At 51.7% G+C, this 27,797-nt stretch overlaps 1 protein-coding gene and 1 pseudogene across 1 annotated transcript; both read left to right on the top strand.

The window, feature by feature from the left end:
• Positions 1-8,562: 8,562 nt before the first annotated feature.
• Positions 8,563-8,959, top strand: LOC144231119 (large ribosomal subunit protein eL27 pseudogene; annotated as a pseudogene).
• A 9,549-nt stretch (positions 8,960-18,508) lies between these two features.
• On the top strand, positions 18,509-25,539 carry HCRTR1 (hypocretin receptor 1). Its single transcript, XM_077763504.1, has 7 exons — positions 18,509-18,713; positions 18,934-19,112; positions 20,217-20,460; positions 20,896-21,011; positions 22,358-22,584; positions 23,646-23,767; positions 25,349-25,539. The coding sequence occupies exons 1-7, from the start codon at positions 18,509-18,511 to the stop codon at positions 25,537-25,539; spliced, it is 1,284 nt and encodes a 427-aa protein (XP_077619630.1).
• The last annotated feature ends 2,258 nt before the right edge of the window (positions 25,540-27,797 follow it).

The following is a 27,797-nucleotide window of genomic DNA, read 5'->3' as shown; positions in this document are numbered from 1 at the left end:
AAGAAAAGAGAAAACAAAAGAAAAGAAAACAAAAGAAAATTTGCCAGGGAGATATAATTCTAAATTACTTTGAACCTAACAGCCCAGCCCTCAGATTACATAAAGCAGAATCAACAAACTTTTCTTATAAAAGGACAGATAGTAAATATTTTAGACATTGTAGGCCATACAGCCTCTGTCTCAACTACTCAACTTTGCCATTATTGTAGTAATAAAATAAAAACAAGCCATAGATAATAAGCCAAGGAACATGGCTGTGTTCCAATAAAACTTTATTTAAAAAAAAATGAGTGGCCCAAATTTGGTCCACAGACCATCGTCTGATGACCACTGATAGAAAGTGAAACTTGAGACAATTTCAAAGAAAGACCGATGAATCCCTAATCCTCCTGAGAATCTTATCTTTCCTTTCTCCGTAGTTACTAAATCAAGTGGCCATAAGATCAGTAAATATGTAGAATATTTGAATAACACAATTAAGAAACTTGGTCAGAAAAACTGGCACTCTTTTCATGCAGTATGAGAACATTTATAAAAATTGTTCCCATACTAGATCATGAAGCAAGTCTGCCCACAAAGTGAACTAATGTCTCAAGGCCATTTTCTATGGCCATAGTCCACTGAGATGAGAGAACTATAACAAAAAGGTAAACTTACGTTTGAAAATTAAAATCAAACCTCCGAAGACTTAATGGGACAAAGAAAAAATACGAACTGTAAGAACTGGCTGATGATGAAAGGAAGACATTTTGAAATTTTTAAGTGCAGCAAAACAATCCTTGAGGGGATGTATGTCCTCTTAAGTGCCTGTATTAATGTTTGCACCTTGGGGAACCTGGGTGGTGCAGTCGGTTAAGCGTCTGACTCTTCATTTCGGCTCAAGTCATGATCCCAGAACCATGGGATCGAGCCCTGTGGTGGGCTCCACGCTGAGCATGAAGCCTGTTTGAGTTTCTCTCTCTCTCTTTCCCTCTGCTCTTCCCCTGCTCTAGCTTCTTTTTCTCTCTCTCTCAAAAACAAAACAAAACACGATTGTAACTTAATAAAGATTTCCCATTGGTGACCTCAGCATTCAATAAGCTTAGGACACCAGAAAGAGACACCATAATAATGTCTCCCCCCAATACCAAGAAATAATGACGATAAGAAAAAAGATCAATGAAACAGAAAGCAAAGAACCAACACTGATGATCGATAAAGCAAATGACTAATAAAATAGATACATTCATAGCAAGAGTGATTAAGAAAAAAGAGAGAAGGGCCAAATGAATAATGAAAAGAGGGAGTTAACTAGAGAAAGATTTTTGCTAACTGTAAGAAACCACTTTGTGCAAATAAATCGGAAAATGAAGATGCAGTGGGTGAGTGCCTTTCAAAGACAACTTATTAAGACTGACGTAACAAATGGAAATGAGAAATAAAACAGAATGTTAAAGAAACAGTTCTTCAGATTGTTCTCTTAAATCTTCCTGGATCTGTAAGTGATCACATCCTTTTCATTCTTAATATTTACATATTTGTGCCTTTCCTTTTTATATACAAATCAGCCTCGAATGTTTGGGTATTTTTTTAATCTTTTCAAAGAACTCACCTTTGGCTTCATTAATCCTCTCTGTTGTACCTTTGTTTTCTATTTTGTTAGTTTTTGCTCTCATCTTCATCATTTCTTCGCCCTGCTTTCATGGGGTTTATTCTCTGCTTCTTTTTTATTTTCTAACCATGAGAGAAAGATACAGAATTGTTTAGCATCCCTGCCGTCGTCCAGAGGAAACCTCTAATCTCCTTCTGTCTCTGTAGATTGTGTCTGTTTTTAAGTTTCATGCAAATAGAACTATGGAGTATTTACTTCTTCTGGCTTCTTTCACTCAACACTCATTCTGTGAGTTTCCTCCATGTCACCTGTCACACTTGTGTGTACATGCTTGGGTCCGATGTGTTTTGGGGGATAGCATCTCACTGTCTGAATCTAGTACCACTTATCTATCCATTCGCCTGTTGACGAGCATTTGGGCTGTCTCCACAAGTGTGTTTTTAAATTTCCAAACCTGTGGGAATTATTTATTGTTATCAATTCTTAAATGCATGTTGGTCAGAGAATAACGGTGTGTCTGACTGGTGTGTGAGACTTGCTGTGTGGCCAGGGACGTGCTCAGTGTTTGTTAAGTGTTCCACGTGCACCTGGGAAGACTAAGCCTTGGCGTTGCACTTTCTTTATGTCGGTGAGCTGGGCTTGTTCCGTGTGCGGTTCAAATCTTCCGTACCTTTCGTAATTTTTTTCTGATTAGAAACGGCAGTCAGTAATAAAGAGAGGTGTTTTAAACTCTCCCACTTAGAACCCTGTATTGCCGATTTATTATTATTACTAACATATTTATCTTGTCTCTATGTGTTACCTTTTGCTTTCTGTTTGTCTCACCTTTGCTTTGCTTTTCATTCTCCTTCCTTGCCTTTTTAATTATTTTTTATTTAAAAAAATGTTTATTTATTTTTGAGAGAGAGAGAGAGCAGGGGAGGAGGCAGAGAGAGAGGGAGAATCTCAAGCAGGATCTGTGCTGTCAGCGCAGAGCCCGACTTGGGGCCTGAACCCATGCATGAGATCATGACCTGAGCCAAAAATCGAGAGTCCAGCACTTAACCGACTGAGCCACCCAAGCACTCCCTTCCTTGCCTTTTTAAAAGTAGACTGAGTTTTTGTTTTCTTATTCCGCTTTTTCTGTCTGCTGGTTTTGAAGTCATCGGCCTGTTCCTATTCTTAGAGTGGTTCCCTTACATTTTTACCTTGCATCCTTAACACGGCTTATGTTGAAGCTCCTATCCGTCCTGCCAAGCAGTACAATCACCTTAGAACACTAACCCCAATGCCTGTTCCCTTCCACCTGCACCTAACTTGCATTTCAATCTGTCCTGTCAGCCCACAAATTTGCCTTCATGCTCAATATATCATATGACGTGTGTTTAGACTTACCTACGTGTCTACTGTTGGTTTTTTCCTCAACACTCTTCCATCTCAGATTTGTCTTCCTTGATCGTTTTTCTGCTTTCCAAGGTACATACTTGGAAGCTCTTTTAATGTGGGTCTATTGGTGATTTTAAAATGTTTTTTTCAGGGGCACCTGGGGGGCTCAGTCGGTTAAGCGTCCGACTCCGGCTTAGGTCATGATCTCGCAGTTCACGAGTTCAAGCCCCGTGTCAGGCTCTGTGCTGACAGCTCAGAGCCTGGAACCTGCTTCGAATTCTGTGTCTCTCCCTCTCTCTGCCCCTTCCCCACTTGCTTGCTCTCTCTCTCTCTCTCAAAATAAATAAATATTAAAATTACTTATTGATTTTTAAACTTTGATATAATTGTGTCTGGGAGCTGGGGAGGGCCGTGAACCTGAAACTGTTGGAACACAGGTGCAGGGCCCCTGTTCACTGCAGGAATCTCAGGCTCAGTTTCCCCAGCTTGCCCCCAGCCCCATCAGCACGGCTGACTGTGGTGCTGCGTCAGCGTCTCCCTTGGGTAACACCTACTCTGTGTACCCCCCCAGAGCGCTGGGCTCAGCTCACAATTTTGTCTCTTCAGAGATTTTTGTTTTTCTCCTCCAGCATCTGATTCTTGGGATTAGCAGGACTTTCCGAGTACCTAGCCCACCTGCTGGACACGGGTGTCCTTTCCATGCAAGCTTTTTTCATTTTGCTCCTATCATCCATATCCACGAACAGTTGATAGTACTGATTTGGACAGAGTTTGGACAAATAGGCTAAAGTGTCAACAAGTGTGAGCGTGAGGTTTTCACCGTGTGGGCTGGAGCCAGAGTGGGAAGAGAACAGAGATGGGCCCTGAGACTCCCTTGGGGGCCTCATAAATGTTAGGGGTAGCCTGTCAATCAGTACATAGCTCTCCAGTGCATTCATCTTAACCATCTACTTCGTAGCTCTAACAAGATTGACTTGTACATTAGTTAGACTGTTGTTTCAAATGTTTCACTCTACACAGTGTTGTAATGAACAATCTTGTATTTGTCAAGAGTTGGGATTTATTTCTGGAACTGAAGGGCTAGGTTTGGAGAGTATGCACGTGCTGGACTTCACTAGATTTTGCCAGACTGCTTTTCAAAGTGGTTATAACTTAAACCCTTTTTAGCATTAACAAGAGTTCCCATTGTTCCACATATGTCCCCAACACTGAATAGAGTCAGACTGGAATTGTTTGCGTTACCAACCTGGCTGATAAAATTCCAACTCATTATTGTTTTAATTGGCACTCTAAAACTTACAAGTAGGATTAAACATCGCTTCACATATATTGGTATTGTTTGCTTATTTCTGTCTTATCCTTGTTTTTCTGTTGAGTGGTGTGTAATCTTTTCATTGATCTATAGAACTTTATTTTTTTAAATGCTTATTTATTTTTGAGAGAGAGACAGAAAGACAGAAAGAGACAGAGGGCAAGTGAGGGAGGGGCAGAGTGAGAGGGAGACACAGAATCTGAAGCAGGTTCTAGGCCTTGAGCTGTCAGCACAGAGCCCGATGCAAGGCTCGAACTCACAAATATTGAGATCATGAGTTGAGGCTGAAGTCACTTAACCGATTGAGCCACCCAGGCACCCCTATCTGTAGAACTTCTTCATGCAGCCTGAATCCTAATGTTTTGCTGTGTGCATTATATGCACATCTTCTTCCAGCCTTGTGGCTTAGATTTTAATTTTCTTTATCATGTTTTTGCTATACGACACTTGGAATTTTAGTGTAGCCAAATCTATCTGTGTTTTCTTTATTGTTTATGCTTCTTAAACTTGTTTAAGAAATCTTCATATTGTGAGGTCTAGAAAAGATTTTTAAAAAAATTTTTAAGTGTTTATTTATTTCTTTGGGGCGGTGGTGGGGGAAGGGTCAGAGAGAGAGACTGAGACAGAATCTCAAGCAAGCTCCATGCTGTTGGTGAGGAGCCCGACTGGGGACTTGATCTTACAAACTGTGAGATTATAATGAGCCGAAATCAAGAGTCAGATGCCTAAGTGAGCCACCCAGGCACCTCTAGAAAAGATTTTTATTTAGAAATGTGAAGTTTTGTTTTTCACATTTAGTATCCCTTAGCATTGACTTTGGTGATCACAGTGATGTAAGAGTGCAATTCTCTTTTTTCCACATGAAAAACCAAATTTCACACCACCCACAATTTATTGGAAGGAACTGGTTTAATTATCTTTTTTTTTTTTTTTTAACTAGGCTTCATGCCCAGCGCGGACTCCAGTGAGGGGTTTGAACTCATGACCCTGAGATCAAGAGTGGGACTCTTAACCTACTAAGCCACCCAAGTACCCCCCCTTTTTTTTAAGTAAGCTCTACACCTAATATGGGGCTTGAACCCATGACCCTGAGGTCAAGAGTTGTATGTTCTACCAACTGTGGCGGCTTTCCTCATGAAAAGAACTGGTTTAAATGCCACCCCTGACATATGTCAAACCTCCAGTCTGCACACTTCTGTCTCTGAACCCTCAATTCTGCCCATTTATTTGTACATTCTTCTGCCAATGTCTCCCTGTCTCGATTACTTGTTAGTTGTGTAAGTCCTGACATCTGGAGGGTGATTTCTCCTCACTGTGTTCATTGTCTTCAAAGTTGCTTGGCTACCCTTGGCTGTTCTTTCATATGACTTTAGGATAATGTTTCCAAAAACATTAATTTACTAAAACCCTTGGGGCACTTGGGTGGCTCAAGTCGGTTAAGCATCCAACTTCGGCTCAGGTCATGATCTCACGGTTCGTGGGTTCGAGCCCCATGTCAAGCTCTGTGCTGACAGCTAGCTCAAAGCCTGCTTCAGATTCTGTGTCTCTCTCTCTCTTTCAGCCCCTTCCCCCCTCATACTCTGTCTCTCTCTCTCTCTCAAAAATAAATAAACATTAAAAATTTAATTTGAAAAACCCTTTATTTAACCCTTTAACATCAAAATAAATGTATAGATTTATTTGGGGAGGCATTGATATCTTTACAGTCGAGTCCCTCCTTCTACAAGCAAATAATACCTCTCCATTTATCTGTATCTTTTGATTGACCATCGGTCAAGTTTTCTAATTTTCTCCATAAAAATCTTGCACATCTTTTAGATTTATTTGTAGGCGCCAAAGAGTTTTTTGGTGCCTTTATAAATGGTACCATTTGTAAATGACAATTTTTGTCTGTTGCTGGTATTTAGATGTGAGATGGTTGGGCCATCAAGAATGTAAAGGGTCTGGGATTTTACCCCATCAGACTCTTAGCTACCACAGCATCATGGCTCAGCAAGAAGCATGTGCCTCATGTTTCCACCAGCGGCTCCTCTGGTTCCCCAAGTTACACAGGGGTGCCGCCCCCACAGTCAATGCACATTCACCGAAGAACCCTGAGCTCAGGGGATCCAACCATCTGATCTTTGCTGCAGAGGGAGACATTATCTTCACTACACTGGATAAAAAAGCAAATCTGCCTTCTGCTCTGGAGGAAGAAATCTATATATTCCTAAGATGGTTGACAAACATCCTTGAAGAGATTGTCCAAAACAACAACAACAACAAGTAAGTCCCAAACAAAAGTTCAGTTAGTGCCTCTATTTGCAAAGCATCCAGAAATGCAACATGAATCTTCTCAATAATTTTAATAGCATGTCCACAGAATCTCTTCCATTTTCTAGGTAGACAGTCACATGATCTACAAATATATGATGACCTTTTTGTTTTTTCCTAGCACAGGTTCGGGAATCCAGTACAGCTTCAAACAGAAACAGATGTAGTGAACATCCCTTTTTGGTTCCTGACTTTAAAGGAAATGCTTTTAAATTTTTTTTATAGTTTATTTATTTTTGAGACAGAGAGAGACACAGCACGAGTGGGGGACGGGTAGAGAGAGAGAGGGAGACATGGAATCTGAAACAGGCTCCAGGCTCTGAGCTCTCAGCACAGAGCCCGACGTGGGGCTTGAACCCACGAACTGTGAGATCATGACCTGAGCCAAAGTCGGACACTTAACCGACTGAACCACCCAGGCGCTCCAAGGAAATGCTTTTTACCATCAAGTGGTACATTTACTGCAGATTTTAGAAAGATATCCCTCATCAATGTATCACATTAAGGAAGTTCCCTCCTATTGTTAGTTTGCCAAGAATTTTTATAAACAGCTTAATTTTCTCAAATGCACTTTCTCCATCTGTTTCATGTGATTGTAGGATTTTTGTGTCTTTTAATCTGTTAACACTGAGCCTTAAAATAATAATTTTCTACTGTTGAAATTATTCTTGTATTCCTGGAACAAATCCAACTTGGTCATTATGCATTTTTAAATATATTGCTGTATTTAGTTTGACAAACTTGGGATGTTTGAATCTCTGTCCAGAATTGAGATTGAACTAAGATTTTCTTGTCTCAAGCTTCCCAGTCTATGTTGAATATTAAGGTTCTACCAGCTGCACAAAGCACAATGGGTTATTTTCGCTCTTTTTCTACTTTCTAGAGCAACTTGGATAAGGTATGGACTGTCTGCTCTCTGAATATGTACCTGAGCCCAAGATACTTGATTGCTCTGGCCACACGCCACCCAGAGTGGCCGGGAGAGGCATGGCTGAGCCTGTGAGTCACTCCCTGTGAAAGGAGAGCCCCACCACCAGCTTCCCTAGGCAGTGATGGAGGTTCACTTAGCAGCCCTCACCCTAAGCTATAGGCTTTACAGCCATCACTTTACATCATCAATAACAAAAGTGATCCTTTGCCTTCCATAATTACTCTTTTACTTTATTTCCTGGTATGTCAGAAACAGGCCAAGGAGGAGAGGAACTATTGAAAGGAGACCTCTTTGGAAGCCCTTGGCAGGAATGCAGAGAAAGCTCAGGCAATTGATTAGCGAGTAACCGACCTGGTAATTAATTAAAGAAATATTTCCCAAAGTATGGTACATGCACCATTGCCGTGAATGCTATTTGGTGGTAAATAAACTTCTGTTATTTTTTTAAATGTTTATTTACTTTTGAAAGAGAGAGTATGAGTCGAGGGAGGGGCAGAGAGCCGAAGCAGGCTCCAGGTTCTGAGCTGTCAACATAGAGCTGGACGTGGAGCTCGAACTCACAGACCACGAGATCATGACCTGAGCTGAAGTCAGACACCTAACTGACTGAGCCACCCAGGTGCCCCTAAACTTCTGTTATCTTAAGAACTGGGCATATAGGGGGCGCCTGGGTGGCTCAGTCAGTTAAGCAACTGACTTCGGTTTAGGTCATGATCTCCTGGTTCATGAGTTTGAGCCCCATGTGGGGCTCCATGCTGACAGCTCAGAGTCTGGATCCTGCTTCAGATTCTATGTCTCCCCGTCTCTCTCTCTGCACCTCCCCCCACCCACACTCTGTCTCTCTCTCTCAAAAAAAAAAAAAAAACATAAAAAAGAAGTGGGTATATAGATTAGAAAATATAACTATATAATTACAAACAAGAGATACAACTCTAACAAAAAATATGCAGTTTGATGGCTGTAAGTTAGGACTAGCAGAGTCAATTTAAACCAAAGTCATACCATAAGTAAATATTCTCTCTGAAGTAGGCCCAAGTGGCTGGTGTTGAGATGGGCAAGTTCGTGAAGCCTGGAAATGTTAGGCTGGTCCTGGCTGGGTGCTACCCCGGTCATTGTGAAGAACATGGATGACGGCACCTCAGACCAGCTCTACAGCCATGCTCTGGTGGCTGGAATTGACCGCTATCTCTGCAAAGTGAAAGCTGCCATGAACAAGAAGAAAATCACCAAGAGGTCAGAGATCAAGTGTTCTGTGAAAGTTTAGAATTACAGTCACCCCACGCCCACAACGTACTCTGTGTATAATCCCTTGGACAAAACTGTCATCAGTAAGGATGTCTTCAGGGACCCTGCTCTTAAACGCAAGGCTTGACAAGAAGCCAAAGGCAAGGAGGAGAATTACAAGACCAGCAAGAATAAATGGTTCTTCCAGAAGCCGCTGTTTTAGATCTGTTTCATTTCAGTCATTAAAAATACCTCCCCCCCCAAAAGAGTAAATATTAATACAGATGATAAGAAGATACGGCAAAAATAGAGATGCTGTTATGAGAATCACCAAAATTAGGAAATAATTCAAGGAAAGGCCTGTTTAATGAATAACAAGCCAGCATCAGCCACCAACAATCCCCTGTAAACACATACACATCAGGAACATACATACAGGGGGTGGATTAAACAGTGAGAGAGAACTGCTTTCTAAAGAAATTGAGTGGTCTTTTTCAAAAGGACCAGAATTCCTATTCAGAGTGCTAGTGATCTAGAATAAATCCCTCCTTATGTTGGCCCAGGTGAGGACCTGGGTGCTCGCTAGCCTGTCTGCCTCCTTTCCACATGCCCTGAAGTGAAGCCTGTGGATCGATCTCCCCACTCAGGATGAGTAAGGACAAATTTAAAACCTTTTTCAGACATGCAAAGCTTAAGAAGACTTTCCTTCCACGATCCCCTTTAAAAATGTTATCTGAAGATATACTCCAGCCAAAGAGAGGCAAACGCCAAGAAAGAGGTAACAGAATCACCAAACAGTAGAATTAACCCACAAGTGCAATGAACAGAAATGCCAGAGGTCCATAAAGCCATCAGTGAAAATTAGACCAGGAAGTCCGGGTTTGGAGAAAAACGTCTTTAAGAAGAAAATGGGCTTCATTCAACCAATAATGTAATTAAGAAGCTGGAAGATTTTAGTGACCTGATTAAAAAGGCATATGTTTCTTTTCTCGAGAAGAAAAGAGAAAAGCAATTAGAAATTCCAGGAGAACAAAAACTCGTACAAGAAAGTCATGGTCCAAATATGAAGCGAATTGAAATATAGCATGACTCTGAGTCTCTGAGGGAGTATAGGAAAATACATTTGAACTTGAAGCCTGGAGCATTTCCCTCCAAGCAGCATTTAAATCATAAGATTATCATTCCTTCCCTATGGGTCCCAGGATGCTAGTTAGCTCTGCAGAGAATAATGTTTACATTATCACAACATTTTTAAAAAACACTTTATTGATTTTCAATTTTTGAAATTCAGAGACAGACAACACACCAAGCCAGAACGTTTTAATTATGGATACAGAACTAGATGCAAATGTGGTGGTTTAGCAAGAAGACTGAGGAGGAGGAGGGCAGGTGTGATAAAGGATGTGTCATCTTACATGGCGAGGAGTCAAGAGATATTTCATGAAATTAATGGCATAAGAAAAGAAGAGCTGGAAAATGCGTATCTAACCAAACTCTGGAGGGAAGTTACCTTTGCTAAACTTCTCATCTTTCATAGTTGGTCATGGTGCCAGACACTGTGAGTTCAGTAATCAGCTCCCCTCCTTCTCTTCTTCATAGAACTCCTGCATTTCCCCGGACATGTGGCTGCCCAGAAAAACAGGGTATTTCCCAGGCTCCCTTGCAGCTACCTGGGATCAGGTGACCAAATTCAGGCCAACTGGATGCAAACAGAACTGAGGCAGCTCTCTCCATTAAATGGAATATGGATGTGACTGACCATCTCTGACCCAGGCTGAGAGTTTTGTCATAAATAATAATAGCTAACACTTAGACATATTCTAACTATGTGTCAGGCGGTTTTCGTTTTTTTTATTTAAAAAATTTTTAATGTTTACTTATTTTTGAGAAAAAGAGTGTGAGCAGGGGAGGGGCAGAGAGAGAGGGAGACACAGAATCCAAAGCAGGCTCCAGGCTCCAGCCAGAACCCGACACGGGGCTCGAACTCACAAACCACGAGATCATGATCTGAGCTGAATTCGGTCGCTTAACCGACTAAGCCCCCTAGGTGCCCCTGTGTCAGGTGGTTTTTTTAAGTGCTTGGGCTATATCAACTCATTTAACCCAATGAGGATGTGTGTTCGTTACCCTATGACTGCTATAACAAATACCACACACTTGGTATCAACACAGATTTATTCTCTTGCCCTTCTGGAGTTCGGAAGTTTAAAATCAAAGTGTCGTCTAGACTGCTTCTTTCTGGAGACTCAGGGGAGAATTTGTTTCCTTGTCTTTTCAGCTTCTAGTGGGTCACATGCATTCTTTGGCTCCTGACTCTTTTCTCATGTCCCTACAGTCTCTTGTTTCTTTTAAAAAAATTTTTTTAAACGTTTTTATTTATTTCTGAGAGACAGAGAGACAGCGTGAGCGGGGGAGGGTCAGAGAGAGAGAGAGAGACACAGAATCCGAAGCAGGCTCCAGGCTCCGAGCTAGCTGTCAGCACAGAGCCCGACGTAGGGCTGTGAGATCATGACCTGAGCCAAAGTTGGATGCCCAACCGACAGCCACCCAGGCGACCCGTATAGTCTCTCATTTCCATCATTACATCTCTTATTACTATTTTCATTCCTGCCTTCTTCCTTTAAGGGTGTTGTGATTACCTCGGGCCCACCGAGCAGTCCGGAATAATATCCCCCTTTTCGAGAGTCTTAATCGCTTCTGCCAAGTCTTTTTCACCATACAAGATAACAGTCACAATTTCTAGGAATTAGGGCACAGACATCTTTGGCGGAACATCATGCCCCCTCCCTCAGATTCGTAGATATTATCCCCATTTTACAGATGGTGAAACCCAAGCACAGAGAAATTAAGCCGCACGCTCAGGGTCACATGACAGCTCAGATGTGGCAGACCTGACCTTTAAACCTGGACAGTCTGGCATTAAAGCCTGTGCTCGTGACCATGATACTCTTCTACCCTGGCAGTGCTCTGGCTTCCTAACGACTGCAGAACCAGCTGGACAGCGTTGGATGGGCTGCGGAGAACAAACATCCATCTTCTAAGGCGCTGTCATTTGGGAGTCTCTTCCAGGGGCTGTTTTTTTTGTTTTTTTGTTTTTTTGTTTTTTTTTTTTACTGTTCTAAAGAAAAATATTAGGAGCACCTGGGTGGCGCAGTTAGTTGAGTGCTCAATTCTTTTTTTTTCTACACATTTAAAAAAATTTTTTTTCCTTACAAATAGTTGATTGNTCTGTTAAAAAGGCTGTCTCTTTTCCATTGGATATTCTTTCCTGCTCTGTCAAAGATCAGGGGCTGTATTCCAAGACCAGAGTCCATAGCTACAGTGTATAATTTAAAATAATGATTTTGCTTTATCTCATTCCTACTGATTTGAGCCTATTATGAGAAAAATGTACTTCTTTTTAGTTTTGAATGTGTTTAAGTTGGAGGGCATGGATATCAATCAATCCACATCACAACCCTGCTTAAACCCTTCGGGAACCCCACTGCCTTTGGGATGAAGTCCAAACCCCTCAGCCTAGGCTCAGGCCAGCCTTTCTTTCTGCTATACTTCTGTTTCTTGCTGTTCTTCTTCACGGGAGAACCCTTGGACCCCATGAGCATTGACTGTGGATCCAGAACAGACCTTGGGCCATGTCTGTCCCTCACTTGTGCTCATGTTATCCCCTCTCCCTGGAATCCTATCTTTTCTTCCTCTACCCATTCCCCCCCCCTTTTTTTTTAATGTTTATTTATTTTTGAGAGACAGAGAGAGACAGCAGGGGAGGGGCAGAGACGAAGACACAGAATCCGAAGCAGGCTCCAGGCTCTGAGATGTAAGCACAGAGTCCGACGCAGGGCTCAAACCCACGAACCTCAAGATCATGATCTGAGTCGAAGTTTGACGCTTAACTGACTGAGCCACAAGGCGCCCCAATATTAAATTATTTTTAGATACTCTGTACGGATGTGTGAGTCTCTGTCTCGCTGGTGCCTAGCGAAGGCTGCTCTGCCCCGCTGCCTGTCCCCTGTGAATCTTTATGCGACTCTGCAGGGCAAAGCTTCCTGTTGCCCCTGAACTCGTGAAACAGGGCCCAGAGAGGCGGTATTAGTTTCCTGCAGCTGCTATAACAGATTACTGCCAACTTAGCGGCTTAAAACAATGCAACTTTTCTTCCTGGAGGCAAGAAGTCCAAAATGAGTCTAACAGCAAGGAATTGGGGGGGTCGGATAAAAGCAAGGAATTGGGAGGGCTGAACTCCTCTGGAGGCTCTAGGGGAGAACCCGTTCCTTGCCTTTGCCAGCGTCCAGAGGCCGCCCGCCTTCCTTGGTTTGGGGTCCCTCCCTGTGCTGGTGTCACCCCTACCTCTGCTCCGTCAGCACATCCCTTTCTGACCCTCCCGCCTCCTCATTATGAGGACACCTGTGATTCTGTGGGGCCCACCTGGATAACCTAGGATAACTTCCCTATCTCAGGATCCTGAATTTAGTCCCATCTGGAAAGTCCCTTTTGTCTTGTAATGTGTCACAGGTGCCTGGACTAGGATGTGGACATCTTTGGGGGCCGCTGCCCAGCCTGACACAGAAGTGGAGTGACTAGTCCTGGATCACACCGCAGTAAGCAGCAGAGCTCGGAGTCTGACCCAAGCCTTTCTGGCTTCGAAGCCTGTGCTTCTAACCACATTGCAACGCGAGACCTCAACAGACTGGGAGGGGGTGCAGTTATCTCTGGGTTCATGTGCACTATCTGTCGGTCCCGGTCCTATCCCGTTCCCCCACCCCCTGACTCCACAGGCTCCCATTCTAATGCATTTGACACCCACCCCCCTTTTGTTCACATGGGGGGCTCCGCAGCCTAACTAGCAGGGCCCCCATCTTGGCAACTTACTTGCCACCAGTGTTTGTTGAGTGAATATATGAGTGAATAACCAGAGACTGCTGTCTGTGGCCCCTTCCCTCTTGCCCCTGCCCTAGCTTGAAGATGCTCTGTAGCTTGTGAAGTCACCAAGGATGCCTGGCCCTGGGCCCTGGGGCCCCTGCTCTCTCAGTGGATGTCCGCCCCCTTCAAGCCACCCAAACCCTTGAAGGAGGGCCCGCCCTTCCTGTGAAAAAGAGGCACAATTGAGCACCTGGTCTGGAGATGGAGGCCTTGAGGTCCCTGGGTCCTCCCCGGGGCACGGCACTTTGCCCGGAGCTTCCAGAGGCTGATGCTATTGGTCCTGAGGACTGAACACCACAGCCTCCTCAGGGGCCCGCCGGACTCAGCCCTCAGAATCTGCAATTCGGGGCCCACAGCCCCGCCCTTGCTGGCCCACCCCTCACCCCTGCACCCACTGCTGCTTGTTGTCTGATCTCTATTCTTCTAAGAGGCCCCTCTGCCCTGCCCAGAGTGTTCCCAGGCACAGCCCAGGCCGGTGGCAGCATTAGCAAGTCGGAAACCCAATTACATTTCGATTATTCTAGTCCTAGCCCAGCAGAGGTTACTGTAAGTCACACTGGAATTGAGAGGGATGGGGAGGCAGACCTGGGGCCGGTGCCCGAGGATAGCACTTAAAGATGGATGTGACAGGGACCCGTGGCTCGGAGGGTCAGGATTAGATCAACAAGGGCAGCGATCGCTGGTTCCAGGAAAGAGGTCATGTGGCCACCAGTTGACAGACAGCCCAGGCAAAGCAAAGGCTTCAAGCTGGCCCTGCGTGGTCAGAGGAGCTGCCAGGGCTGAGTGCGCAGCCTGGAGATGGAGGACATGAGGTCCCTGGGTGCCTATGCTTGGCCAGGAGCTCCCAGAGGCCAGGGCTATTGGGCTCAAGGACCCAACCACCACAGCCCAGAGCATCGCTGGCCCCTCCTGGTACCCCACGGTTTTCTCTGCCCAGGGGTCTCGCCCTCATGCCCACCTCAGCCAAACAACAAGCCCCTCCTCGGGCCATGGCGGAGGGAGCCAGACTCAGGACCAGAGGGGCCTGGGGGCCCAGAGCCTCCTCCCCGACCAGGGTCTGATAGGAAGAAGTATTGTTGCCTCGGGGAAAGAAGGAACCACTCGTGACCCTTCCTCCTGGAGGGCACCTCTCTGGGGCACCCAAGGATGAAGGGGGGTTGGCATCTGGGATCCCTTTTAAGGGGAGATGGGACTGGCTTTGTGAGCCTGAATTCCCATCCCCGACTCCTTCCCCACACCGACACCCCCCCCCCCAGGGATAATGGTTTGGGGAGCCCCTTGCTCACTCCGGCCCGGCGTGTCTGGGAGGCCCTGGATTACGGCATCCCGAGCTTTGGGCAGGGTTCTAAGCCTGGGCCGTGCGGGGCTCCGCCGGAGCAGACACGCGTGGGTCTCTACCTGCCGCATTACCAGCTGCACCTTGTCGTTCGCTGTGCTGGCGTTTGAGTGTCCCCGCACGATCTGCCTCCCACCCCACCCCGTGTCGTGGCTCCTCCCCGGCTCTTCCACAGCAAGCAATCACAGCTCTAGATGGGGGGAGGCAGCGTGGGGGATGAGATGAGTCATCGCTGTGGGGGCAGACATCCCGCCCCACACACGCGCAGTCGGGGTGCTGCAGACACAAAGGCACGCCCACACTCACATTCCCACGCTCACGGGGGCACGTGCCAGGAGGCCGGTGTTCCTCAAAGCCACAGCTGCACCTTGAGACACAGAGAGACAGACATCCCCTACACACACACACACACACACACACACACACACTCCTCATGGACACAACCGCCAATACACACAAAGTTAGCCTCTTACAGACACATCCCATCCAGGTGATCTCCCGCCCCTGTCGCGTCATCAGCCCAGAGCCTGTCCTACGCTCACACACACACTCAGAGACACAAACACACACACAGTCACACATTAGGTTCTTCAGACATGCACTCACAGCCCTAACTTCTAAATACAGAAACACACACACACACGCATTAGTGCACATGCAGTCACACACACACACACACACACAGGTGTGCACTCGCACCAGGCTCTTCTGTCTCGAGTCCCCTCATCCACTCCCCTGCTTCTGTCAGCACCCCATGCAGGCAAGACAGAGTGGGGCAACCACAGGGGCGCTATGACGCGGCACCCGCCCTGCACAGAGGCGGCGCTCTGCCATGGGGTCAGCCTCACAGAGGTGGGCTTCCCTTCTCCTGTTCAGGAGAGGCGGAGGTCACTGGCCTGTCCCCCACGTTGCTCCAGTTCCCCTCTCACGCCCTAATGGCCCAGCTCCAGCTCCTCTGAGAAAGGGCCTTGGCTGCCACAGGGAAGATGGAGGTTTCATCTCTGAAACCACCTCCAAGGAGGGAAGGAGCGTGAGTCTCCGAAGGTGAGAGAGAAAGGTGGGATCTGACGCGTTAGGAAGGTCCTGTCCTGAGGCAGGGCACGGCCATGGTGGCCGCCTGATGCCCAGGGAGTCACCGGTCACCTACCTGTGGTTCCCGGTGTGGTTCCACACCTCTGCACCTGCCCTTTCCACTACGTGGGATCCTCTCTGTGGCCACCACAGCCCTCCTTGCAAGGCTGCCTTCTCATTTTTCGGTCCCCGTGTTCTGGCTCTAGGAAGTCTGTCCTGGTGCCCCGGCTGAATCAGTCTGTCCTTCTGGTCTCCTCACAGCAACCCTTGTGCTATAGCTACTTGCTGGCCTGTGAGCCTCCCACCCCCAGCCAGCCTGGGCGCCTCTGTCCCGCAGGAGCTGGGTAAACCCAGAGAGGATCACAAGCCTGAACCCCATCTCTGCCTCTGCTGTGTGGCCTCAAGCGAGTCACTGACCCCAGTGAGTCCAGGGTCCTCATCTGGAAAATGGGGACAATAGCAACCATCTCCCCGGAATGGGTCTGAAGAATAAGTGAGATGGCACGCGGTGGGGCCTACGCAAGTGGCGGCCGTATTATTGCAGCTCCTTGGCTAGCACACAGCTTAGTAAATGTTTGTTGAATTAGTCAGCCCCTCTGGCTTCCCACCTCCTGCCCCCACCTACCATCCATCTTGGGAGGGGGGAAAGTAGGTGCGAAGGAAAAGGATCGGGTGCAGATAAGAACCGGGGGAAAGGGGGCACGCTGGGAGATGGGCGAGCAGGGCCTCTGGCCTCGCCGGGCGCTCGCTGCAGCAGCCGCAGCAGCCGGAGCCTGGCGGGAGGCGGTGCAGGCACCGGCTCTCACTCCTGCGACCCACCTGTGCCATCCTCCTCGTGAGCTAGGTGAGGCGGCGCTGGCACCCGCCTCCGCGCCGGGGCCCCCCAGGCCGCCCGGGGCCCGCCAGCACACAGTAGGTGCGCTCTGAACGCCCCGGGACCGGAGACGTACATGCCGACTGAACGCGAACCTATGAATGAACGGATGGACGCATGAATGGAGGTGGGATGGAAGCGAGAAGCGGCAGACAGGGAGGAACGAGNAGCCGCGCAGCCTTGGGAGGGGGCTTCCCCGGACCCCTCCCCCGGCCCTGGCCCCTGGAGCCCGGCCTTCGGGGCAGGGAGGCGGAGTCCCCGGTGCAAAGTCCGGGAACAAGCAGCCGAGGACGCCAGGGTCCCGGAGCCAACAGGTGCGGGGCTTGGGGGATCCCCAGGCCCGGGGTAGGGGTTCCAGAGGACCCTCCGCGGGAGCCAGGAATCTCGGGGCAAAACCTGGGTGCTGGGAGGCAGGGTCCCCAGTAGGCACTGCCCTCCTCCCGGCAGGCTTCTGCAGAACCCTTAGCGACCTCGCTCCCCCGCCTGTTCCCCGCAGCCTCCCTCAGCCCCCGAGGTGCAGGGAGGTCCCGCTGAGGGAGTGGGTCTGCCGGCTCTGGGAGGGGGTCCAAAGGAGTCCCCTCGCCCTCCCCCAGCCGTCTCCTGGGACCGGCAACCCTCCTACACACGTCAGGGGTCGTCCCTGCCCAGTCTTGGGAAGGAGGGGTCTGAGCGAAAGAGGAGGGGCGGGGAGCGAGGCCCGATTTATGAATGGAGAGAGCGGCCTGCGCGCCGGCCCAGCGACCCCTGGCGGCCATCGGGGCGCATCGCGGGCCCGGGGGTCTGAGGGGCCTGGCCACCGAACCTGGGGCTCGTCTCTGTCTTCCAGGGAGGTCGTCAGTTCCTCCCTACACCTGTCCCCTGTGTGTGTATCCGACCCGGGAGGGTCCAGGTCTGGCCGGCGGGCCCTGGGTCTCTAACGCCTCCCTTGCCCATTTTTTCAACCAAAAATCCAGGCCTGTGAACTGACTCAGGAGAGAACATTTGCAATCGGGATGGCTTCCCCTCCCAAATCTATGGTGTTTGGTGGATTCAGACAGACCTGGGGTAGTAGCTTGGTGACCTTGAGCAAGGGGCTCAACCTCTCTGAGCTTCTGCAAAGCAGCGTTCTCCAGTGGTAGCCAGAGGCGACCCTGAAGCCAGCTCCCCTGGCCAGGGGTGGCGGCGGGGGGAGAGGGGGTGGGGTAAAGCACTGGGTGTGCATTAGACCTCACAACGCCTCACCGCGGCCCTGTTAGGTAGGTAGTTATTACTCCTTTGGATAGATGAGGAAACCGAGGCTGAAAGGGATGACGTAAGTTACCCCCAGAGCAACTTGAATGGAATCGAGATGTGAGCTACCTTTCTCAGGCTCGCTGTAACCTGACGGCACTGTGCAAATTAAGAGGGAGGTTATATGCAAATTGCCAGTCACACTCCCAATGTTCTTTCTTCTTTCCTCCCCTCCTTCCTTCAGGAGGTTTGAGGCTGGGACCCCAGAGACCTGGGTGCCAGGGAAGTGGGCCGAGGCCTGACTGGGAGCTCCACTCCCTCTGCAGAGCCCAGGGTGAGCCTCTCCCGCAGCAGCTCCTGAGCCCATGGAACCCTCGGCCACCCCGGGGGCCCAGACAGGGACCCCCACTGGTGGTGGGGGACTGTCACTGTCACCGGTGCCTCCTGACTACGAAGACGAGTTCCTGCGCTATCTGTGGCGGGACTACCTGTACCCGAAGCAGTACGAGTGGGTCCTCATCGCTGCCTACGTGGCTGTGTTCCTCGTGGCCCTGGTGGGCAACACCCTGGGTAGGGGTTTAGGTTCCCACGGTGGTGCTGTGGATTTCCCCTGGGGACTGGCAGGGGTCCTGGGCCTGGCTTCTCTCTCTTTCCCTACCCACCCTCCCCTTGGCTGGGTAGTGTGGGGGATGGGCAGTGCGGGGGCGGGGCTAAGACATGGGCTAGAATGGGCATGGCTCTGCCCCTGGCTTCACCTCCTTTTCTTCCCCCCTCCCCACCTGCCCTGCAGTCTGCCTGGCTGTGTGGAGGAACCACCACATGAGGACAGTCACCAACTACTTCATCGTCAACCTGTCCCTGGCTGACGTGCTGGTGACAGCCATCTGCCTGCCCGCCAGCCTGCTGGTAGACATCACCGAGTCCTGGCTCTTCGGTCACGCCCTCTGCAAGGTCATCCCCTATCTACAGGTGAGCTCTGCCCCAGTGCTGCCCACCACCCCTCTGTCACCCCAAGCGCAAAAACCATGGCCTTGCACAGACCTCAGTGATCCTCAGACTTGCCTTTCAGACAGGACACGGTGGCTCAGTTCTTCTGCAGTGTCATCCTCTACTCTCAGCAAGGGCAGGCCATGAGACTTGACACTTGAGGACACAGACACAGCCACACACACTCCCCCTCCCGGTCACAGCCGCAGACCCGCACGCACACAGCCACGTGTGGACACATGTGCAGTCACCTCCAGGTACCTGGGGACACAGTGGAGGCGAGAGGCACAAGCCCATGGTGACAGACGCAAATGCACACTGAGCCTGTTTGTTGATTTCAAGGGGGTAGATTTGAGGGGTTCGCTGGAAAGTGTCCCGCCTCTCCCACCATCCCTGGCCAGGGCCTTCCCTCCCCCAGCGGCCGGAATCAGGATGTCCACATGGGGTGGGTGGGGTGGAAAGATGGCTGGCCAAAGGCTAGAATGGCCCTTCAGTTGCATCCCTGGACCCTCTCCCTGTACCCCAGAGGGCGGAGGGGGGCTCTCCTGGAGGCAGTGCCCACCTCCACCTCTGGCCTAGACTCATGTGCCTCCCAGGATGAGGCTCTTTCCTAACAGCCTGGGGAAGGGACAGCATCCCCTCCGGGCAGAGAGAAACACCTCTCTAATTTCCATTGTTTGGAGGTTTTCCACTCAACTGATTAGCCCCGGCAACCCTGAGAATAAAGACAGGGCGGGGAGGGGGAGGGGTTGTGGTGAGGACATTCACCTCGGGCAAATTACTTAACCTTTCTGGGGTGTAGTCCTCTGTAACGTGGGGGATGAGGGTATACACCATGGGGTTGTTGTGAGGATAAAGAGTGCAGTTTCTGTAAGTGTAAGGTATTGCTCATAGCAGGGGAGTACCCAGCGAGGGCCAGCTCTCCACCTGGCCTTTTTCCATCTGTGATTTCATGGATTCTCACAAGAACCCTGCCAGGTGGATGACATATTCCCGCAGGCCCCCTGGCTGCCTGGTGTTTCGGGGCATGAGCCCATGTCTGGGGGTGGCCCTCAAGAGGACTGACATCCTGTCCTCGTGGGGCAGGCTGTGTCTGTGTCAGTGGCAGTGCTGACTCTCAGCTTCATCGCTCTGGACCGCTGGTATGCCATCTGCCACCCGCTGTTGTTCAAGAGCACCGCCCGGCGTGCCCGTGGCTCCATCCTGGGTATCTGGGCCGTGTCGCTGGCCGTCATGGTGCCCCAGGCCGCTGTCATGGAGTGCAGCAGTGTGCTGCCGGAACTAGCCAACCGCACCCGGCTCTTCTCTGTCTGTGACGAACACTGGGCAGGTAATGGCGGGAGCCTTGAGCAGACATCCCAGACGTGGGCACCTCTGGGGCCCATGCCCCCAGGGCAGGTGTCTGTCCGTGTACTGGGGTGGGCACTCCCAGGGTGGGTAGCTCCCAAAAAAAAGGTCACCCTAGGGCAGCCTTCTACTGGCTACCCTCCCGGGGTGGGTAACGCCTCAATGGATGCCATGGAACAGCCACCTACCAGGGATACCTCCAGGGTGGGGACCTTCTTGAGTCTAGACATCTGCTAGGGGTCCCTCCAGACACCTCCAGGCTGGGCAACTCTAGGATCCCTCTGCCATGGTGTCTGCATGAGGCCCAGCTGCTTGCTTGGGCTCCGTGGCTCTAGTTGGGGGGAGGGTGGCATTGCGAAGCAGGACGAGCTGACACTCCCACAATGGGTCCAGCCCTTTTATCTCTTGACTCCTACAGATGACCTCTATCCCAAGATCTACCACAGCTGCTTCTTCATTGTCACCTACCTGGCCCCGCTGGGCCTCATGGCCATGGCCTATTTCCAGATCTTCCGCAAGCTCTGGGGTCGCCAGGTGAGGCCTGCCCTGGCATCACTGTCTGGGCTGGGAGGGGAAAGGGGTACTGGTCTGAGGGAATAGACAGTCCTCTGCCTTCAGAACATGCCATCCTGGCTGCAACCAGAGAGAGGCAAGGCCTAGGGACATGTCAAGGTCAAGACCAAAGTGCTAGTGCCTCCCCTGGATCCGAATAGTGACTGACTGATCTCAGTTTCAGTATCGAATACTTAATAATCGCTCTGGTATCAACGGCTACCGTTTGTTTCTTGCACCCTCTTAACCATCATATGTTATCCCCAACTTAATATGTGAGAAAATGGAGACCCAGAGAGGCAAAGTAACTTCTCCCAAATCCCTCAGCCAGCGAGTAAAAGGCCAGTTAGTGGCCTTCCAGCGCGCAGCTCGGCGCCAGCACCACTGTGGTTTTGCCAGATTGGGCACTTTGCTCACAGTGTCTTCACAACTATCTAAAGTGACCAACAGCAGGTTGTGGAGTGGGGCGTGGGAGAGGGAATCGCTCAGAGGTTCCTGGCACCAGCAGGACTAAGTTCTGGGTCCCGTGCTTGGGCAACGAGAGGATACAGACCAGAACACCACCAGCCTGCCGTCCACCAGCACTTACCATTCCCCCCCGCCCCCCCCAATAGCTCTAAGTCAGGATGGCGAGAGTCACTGTGCTCACCTAACGGACGAGAAAACTCAGACTCAGAGAAGGACAGTGAGTTGCACAAGGAAGGTCGCATAGCCCATGAGTGGCTGAGCTGGCCCAACACTCAAGTTTCCTGAGCTCTAGCCCTACGCCCCTCTGTTGGGAGGTGATCCAGGTGTCAGTGGTGTGAGGCTTCAGGCATATCTGTGGCGGCTCCAGGAGGCTCCATCACAGGCTTCTGGGCACGGACCTAGGCAGGGACAGTGCTCTGAGGTCCAGGCCATTGGAGCTGCCCACTTGATTGCACCTTGCCCGGGCCTCCCCACAGTCAGGCACAGGCCAGGGGGAGGCACAACTCACCCCACGCCCCTACCCCACCATGAGAGCTGAAGATCTAGAGTCTTCTGCCTCTCTGAGTTTCGGTTGTGTCATCTTTTAACGAAGGGCCAGTGACACCTTCCCAAAAGGCATGTTGTGGGTGGGCTTACCATGAGCTAATGGAAAAAGAAAGTGCTTTGTTCGCCCTCCAGTCCAGAGTGCTGGTCTTCATCATGAATATTAGGTTTCTTCCAACTGCAAGGATTTGTTCCCTTCCCCCTCCTGTACCCTGCACCAGGGTCCACCCTGCGGGGGCGGCACACAACCCAGCAAAGGGGAAGGACCTTCCCTGGAAGCCCCGCCCACCGCGGCCATCTCTGTGTGTGCTGGACAGATCCCTGGCACCACCTCGGCCCTGGTGAGGAACTGGAAGCGACCCTCAGACCAGTCGGAGGACCAGGGGCAGGGTCCGAGCACAGAGCCCCCACCTCGGGCCCGGGCCTTCCTGGCCGAGGTGAGGCAGATGCGAGCTCGCAGGAAGACGGCCAAGATGCTGATGGTGGTGCTGCTGGTCTTCGCCCTCTGCTACCTGCCCATCAGTGTCCTCAATGTCCTCAAGAGGTGAGAGCAGCAGGGGAGTGGCCGTGAGCCCAGAGGAAGGCGCTCTCTCTGCTTTGCAGGAAGGCGGGCTCGGGGACCCACCCACGGTGTGGTCTTGGGGTGGGTCCTCTCTCTCCTCCGAGCCTCCGAGCCTCAAGTCCTCGTCTGCAAAACATGAATAGTAACACCTGCTAGGGCTATTGTGAAGATTGTTCCGTCCGGTCACTCAACCATCTGATCGCAGGGGCTGGGAGCATGGTGACCACATGCGCAGGACAAAGTCCCTGCCTTCGTAGGGGCTACATCCAGCGGGAGAGAGCAATAAGTCTACAGTACTGGCAGGCAGTGATACTACTATGAAGACAAGTCAAATAGGAAAAGAGGAAAGTGATGGTGACAGGAGTTGGTGTGTGTGTGTGTGTGTGTGTGTGTGAATCTTTCTTCAGATACGATCTTTAAAAAAAAAAAAAAACACCTCATCTGAGGAAATGACATTTGGCAGAGACTTGAAGGGAGAGACAGAGGGACCAGGCCCCACAGGTGTCCGGAAGGACAGCACTCGAAGCGGAGGGAACAAGGGGCTTGGCAAGTAAGGGGCCACAGGGTGAGGGAAAGAGCACGGCTGCTCATCATGAGACCATCTCGGTGTGAGTTTGTGCTTGGCCACTTCCTGCCCGTGTGACCTCGGTCAAGTCACTTCTCTCCTCGGAGCTTCCCTCGTTGAAAAATGGATGATGTCTTGATCATGCTGCTGTGAGGATGGATGAGGGAGTGGATGGGGAGTCCCAGGGGGTTCGAGAGCTGGTGACTGAGCAGATGTACCCTGGTCCCTGTCCCTATACCTACCCTGGGGCTCAAGACCCCAAAGCTCAAGTCCCAGGAAAGGGCCACCTGGTGGACAGAAGGGGCAGCGGCAGCTCTTGCACTTAACAGCCGCTCGTGAGCTATGTCACCTTGGTCAACCCACTTTCCCTTTCTGAGCCTTGGCTTTCCCGTCTCTAGATGCGCCTCCTGCCCCGCATGCACATGAACCCCTGCACCCACGTTTACCCCGTTTCTGACTGTCCTCTCCTCGGTCCTAGGGTGTTTGGGATGTTCCGCCAAGCCAGTGACCGGGAGGCCGTCTACGCCTGCTTCACCTTCTCCCACTGGCTGGTCTATGCCAACAGCGCTGCCAACCCCATCATCTACAACTTCCTCAGTGGTGAGTGCGCCGGGGAGGTGGGGCCACCGAGACTGGCAGCGGTGCCCGGGACCACAGCCTGCCCACCCCGTCCGGGCTGAATAAAGGGACGGCGGGGGAGGATGGCCCCTGCTCCCTCCTGGGGATCGTCGTGAGCTTGCTCTGGGAACTCACATTTGGGGAAGACGCAGCCCTGTCCAGGAGCCCCGGTCTGATGGGAGACCGGCCTCACTCCCAACAGCGACAAGGAACCAGCTGTTCAGAGTATGCAGACCAGTGAGGGGGTAGGGAAGGCAGGGGCTAGGCTAGCTCACCTCCACCACCGCCTGCCGCCTACACAGCGGGCCCTCCAGTCGGCCCGTCTGGCCAACGCAGGCTCCAGAAGAAGCCTGGGAGGGTGACTGCATAACCGAGTCATCTGGGTAAGGGAGGTCACCAGCAGAGGCAGCCCAGGGCCGGGAGAGGGCTTGCAGCCAGAATATGGGGGCTGGCCCTGGATCCGCCTGCCCCCAAGAGCAGCCGTCTTGCCCCCTCTCTCTAAGTCCAGGCAGCGCCAGCCCCCCAGCCCCACCCCAGGCCACACCGGCCGTCTCCCCTCCCCCTAGACCTCCCAGCCTCGGGGTGGTAACACCTCCATCCTCAGACCCACCTGGGTCCAGCAGAAGAATGGCTCATGAGAATGGCTGTTCAAGCCTGGGCACAAAATAATCTTTGAGAAAAGGTTGAAAGGCTGAAGGAGGAGGGGCCAGGGGTCCGTATCACAACCCTCACTGAGACTGAAGAAATATTCCCCGAGCTCAGAGGGGAGGACAGAAGAGATGAGGGCTGTGACAGAGGCAGCAGCAGGCTTCTCACTGGGCATTCCTGTCTGGTCTGCACTAACTGAGCACCTACTGTGTGCCTGGCCCTCTGCTGGGGCCCCACAGAAGCATGGTGAAGGACGTTTCTGCTCCAGATACAATCTATTTCTCTGGTGTCCTTTGGCTGACCAAGGTGGCTGTGGCAGTCCCTCCTTCCCTGCTCATCGTCCCCTTGAAGTCAAGGGCTCTAGAATGAGAATCAGGTCTGAACTCTGGCTGGGTGACCTTGGGCAAGTCGCTGCACCTCTATGCAGCTCCCCTGTGAGGTGAGGATAAAGGCCTCCAAGCTCTCAGGGTGCTGGGACCAGCGGGGGGTGGGGTGTGGGGGGGACGAGGCAGGGGTGCCCTGTGCCATGCTTTGTGCGGGCTGCCGCTGGCCTCTCCATCGCTGCGGGGACAGGTAGTTTCGGAAAGCCTAGCCACGGCTGGGGAGCCTGAGCCCCTCCACCTACTCGCCCAGGAGGACAGAGGTGGCCCCAGGCCCCTGAGCCAGACACCACGTGCTGAGCCCGGCTCAGAGCCAGAGCGCAGTCAAGGAATCAGATGAAAATTGCATTTCTCCTTGGGAACCGCCCCGGGGCCTCTGTCCTCACTCTCCCTGGCAGCGATGAAGTCCCAGCTCTGCTCTGCCCTCCCGCCCCCTCAAAGGCAGCTTGGCTGGAGCTGCGTGGGTGTCCCTGGGCCCAAGGCCCTTCCTGCTTCATCCAGCTCCTTATGGCTGTGTCTTCTGTCTCCAACCAAGGCAAATTCCGGGAGCAGTTTAAGGCCGCCTTCTCCTGCTGCCTGCCTGGCTTGGGTCCCTGCGGCTCTCCAAAGGCCCCCAGCCCCCGCTCCTCTGCCAGCCACAAGTCCTTTTCCTTGCACAGCCGGTGCTCCGTCTCCAAAGTCCCTGAGCATGTGGTACTCACCAGTGTCACCACGGTGCTGCCCTGAGCGAGAACCGCCCTGGTGGCGGCAGGGGGTGCAAGCTGTTCCCTGCCTGAGCTGCTCTTCTGGCTCCTGGGGGACCTGCCTCTCCTCACAGAGACTACTGGATACAGGGAGAGGCTGGGGCTCCAGACCTGGTTTTCTGCCTGTTTAACTCTGGGCAAGTGGCTTCCCTTCTCTGAGCCCTGTCTCCTAAGCAGGATTGATGGGAGGATTAAGCATGCTCGAGAAAGCGGAAAGCTTCATGTAGATTGTGAAGTGTTGTGGACAGGATTATCATATTCCTCTCCAGTGGCTGTGCCCCACGGTATCATCCATCCCCATCATCCTTCCACGGCTTGGCCTTCCTTCCAAAGATCCCCCTCCCACGCAATTACAGGCCTTCCCTGGGGTCTGCCGTAAGGGGCCCGGTGGGCATTCCCATCTGGCCCAGCGGCTCCGGCCAAAGCCCACATGTCCTGAGGCCCGCGTGATTGAATCTGGGTCCAGCCTTTTCCCAGCAGGAACATAGCCCCATCCTCACCAGGCGCCGGGTGCCTGCACCATGCACTGGACTCCGTTGGCTTTCTGGTGTGATACAACACTCTCCGTGTGGCCGTTTGGCATGGAGGCCAGCAGCCTGAAGCAATTCTAATTAAAAGCCTGGCACTGAATGTTCCCTTTCCTTGTCATTGCACAAAACCTGTGCTGCTTAGGTGAGGAGAGGGAAGGTGGGGAAGCTTGGGGGAGGGGAGCAAATAGGCAGCACTGCTATTATCTGCAGACCACTGCCACCCCCCACCCCAGCACACTGGATCCCAGAGGGGTTCCTAGCCAGGATTCAGGGCACACGCGGTGCCACCTCCTCAGGCGGTGCCAACCCTCCAGTGCCCAGGACCTGGATCCTTGACACGTCTGTCGGCTTCTGGGCCCGGCGGCCTCTGGGAGGTAAGGGAGATGGGGGCGGGGGGGAGGGGTGCAGACAGCAGGGTTAACAGACTGATCTGTTACCTTCACCTTCTTGGAAATCGGGCTTGCATTTACTTTCTCTGAACTCACAGGAGGAAAAGAGAAAGCCGCAGACGCGCTCCGTCTGCCACCACGGTGATTAGAGGGCTGCCAGAGGCCCCGATGCCCGTTGCCAGAGCCGGAAGCGGAGTGCAGTCTGGAGCACTGCTCTGCTGAGAGGGCGGGAGCACCGGGCAGGGGCCAGCTCGGCCGTGCGCACCACCAGCTCCACTTAACTTGATTAATGGGGCTTCGGGCTCCCTCTGACCTCACCTGTCAAAAACTGGGGTGAAGCCATGGTCCTGCCAGGGGCCTGGGCCGGGAATGCTGCAGCGCCCCTCCTCAAAGACCTCACACTTTCCCAGGGCAGGTAGAAGGCATGGCCTAAGGAGGTCGTCCACTCCCTGGATGACTCACCGACCCGGCGCTTGTGGTCATTTCCACCGATGTGCGGTTATTGCCGGGTCATTGCCGGGCGGGACGGGCTGCCCTCTCCTTCCACGCTCCTCCTGCCCTTAGGATCCCAAGCTGCGTGCGAAGTGTCATGTAGCCAGGCTTGTAGGTGTAGTGGGCAGAGCGACATGTGAGGGCTGGCCCCTGAGATCAGAGCCAACTTCCCCACAGGGACCGAGCCATGGGGACGAACCCAGGCCTGAGGCTCCTCAGCCCCGGCCTAGCGCAAGGCTGACACGACGACTGGCACCATTCTGGCGGCAGGTTTCCATAGGCACTTGGCTCAGTGGAAGCAAGAAAACAACAGAACCTTCCCCTCGTGGCCTCATTTCTACTCCACCCTGCTGGCTGAACTTGGTCCCATGGTGGGCCTGAGGCCTCCATTTTGGGGGGCCTCGGATGAACTGGAGAAAATTCAGAGGACCAGGACACCAAGGTGAGTGATGCTCAGGGAAGAGCTGAAGAACCCGGGACCGCCCAGCCCAGGGGACACGTGGTGGCAGGTTCCGGGTATCCAGAGGCTTGGCATGCAGAAAGGTGTGATACAGGTTCCGGGTGGCCCAAGAAAGAAAACCATAGTCAGTGGGTGGTGTTTTCAAGATGGCAGGATTTGGAATCCCAGCAGGAGGAAGTTTCTGCCAGTCGAAGAGGAAGCCGGTTTCCTGGAAGGGCACTAAGCTGCCGCTGGAGGATGGCAAGCAGAGGCTGGACTCACAACGTGGGGCACTGGGAGGATCTAGCCCTGGGTGGAGGCTGATCTTGGGAGCTGGATCCCATGAAAGGAATTCTAGCACACGGCAGCCCTGAGGACAACAGGCCTGAAC

This window comes from Crocuta crocuta, unplaced genomic scaffold (assembly GCF_008692635.1).
Source record: "Crocuta crocuta isolate KB4526 unplaced genomic scaffold, BGI_CrCroc_1.0 scaffold214, whole genome shotgun sequence".
NCBI lineage: Eukaryota > Metazoa > Chordata > Mammalia > Carnivora > Hyaenidae > Crocuta > Crocuta crocuta.
This window is presented reverse-complemented; position numbering and strand designations above follow the sequence as displayed.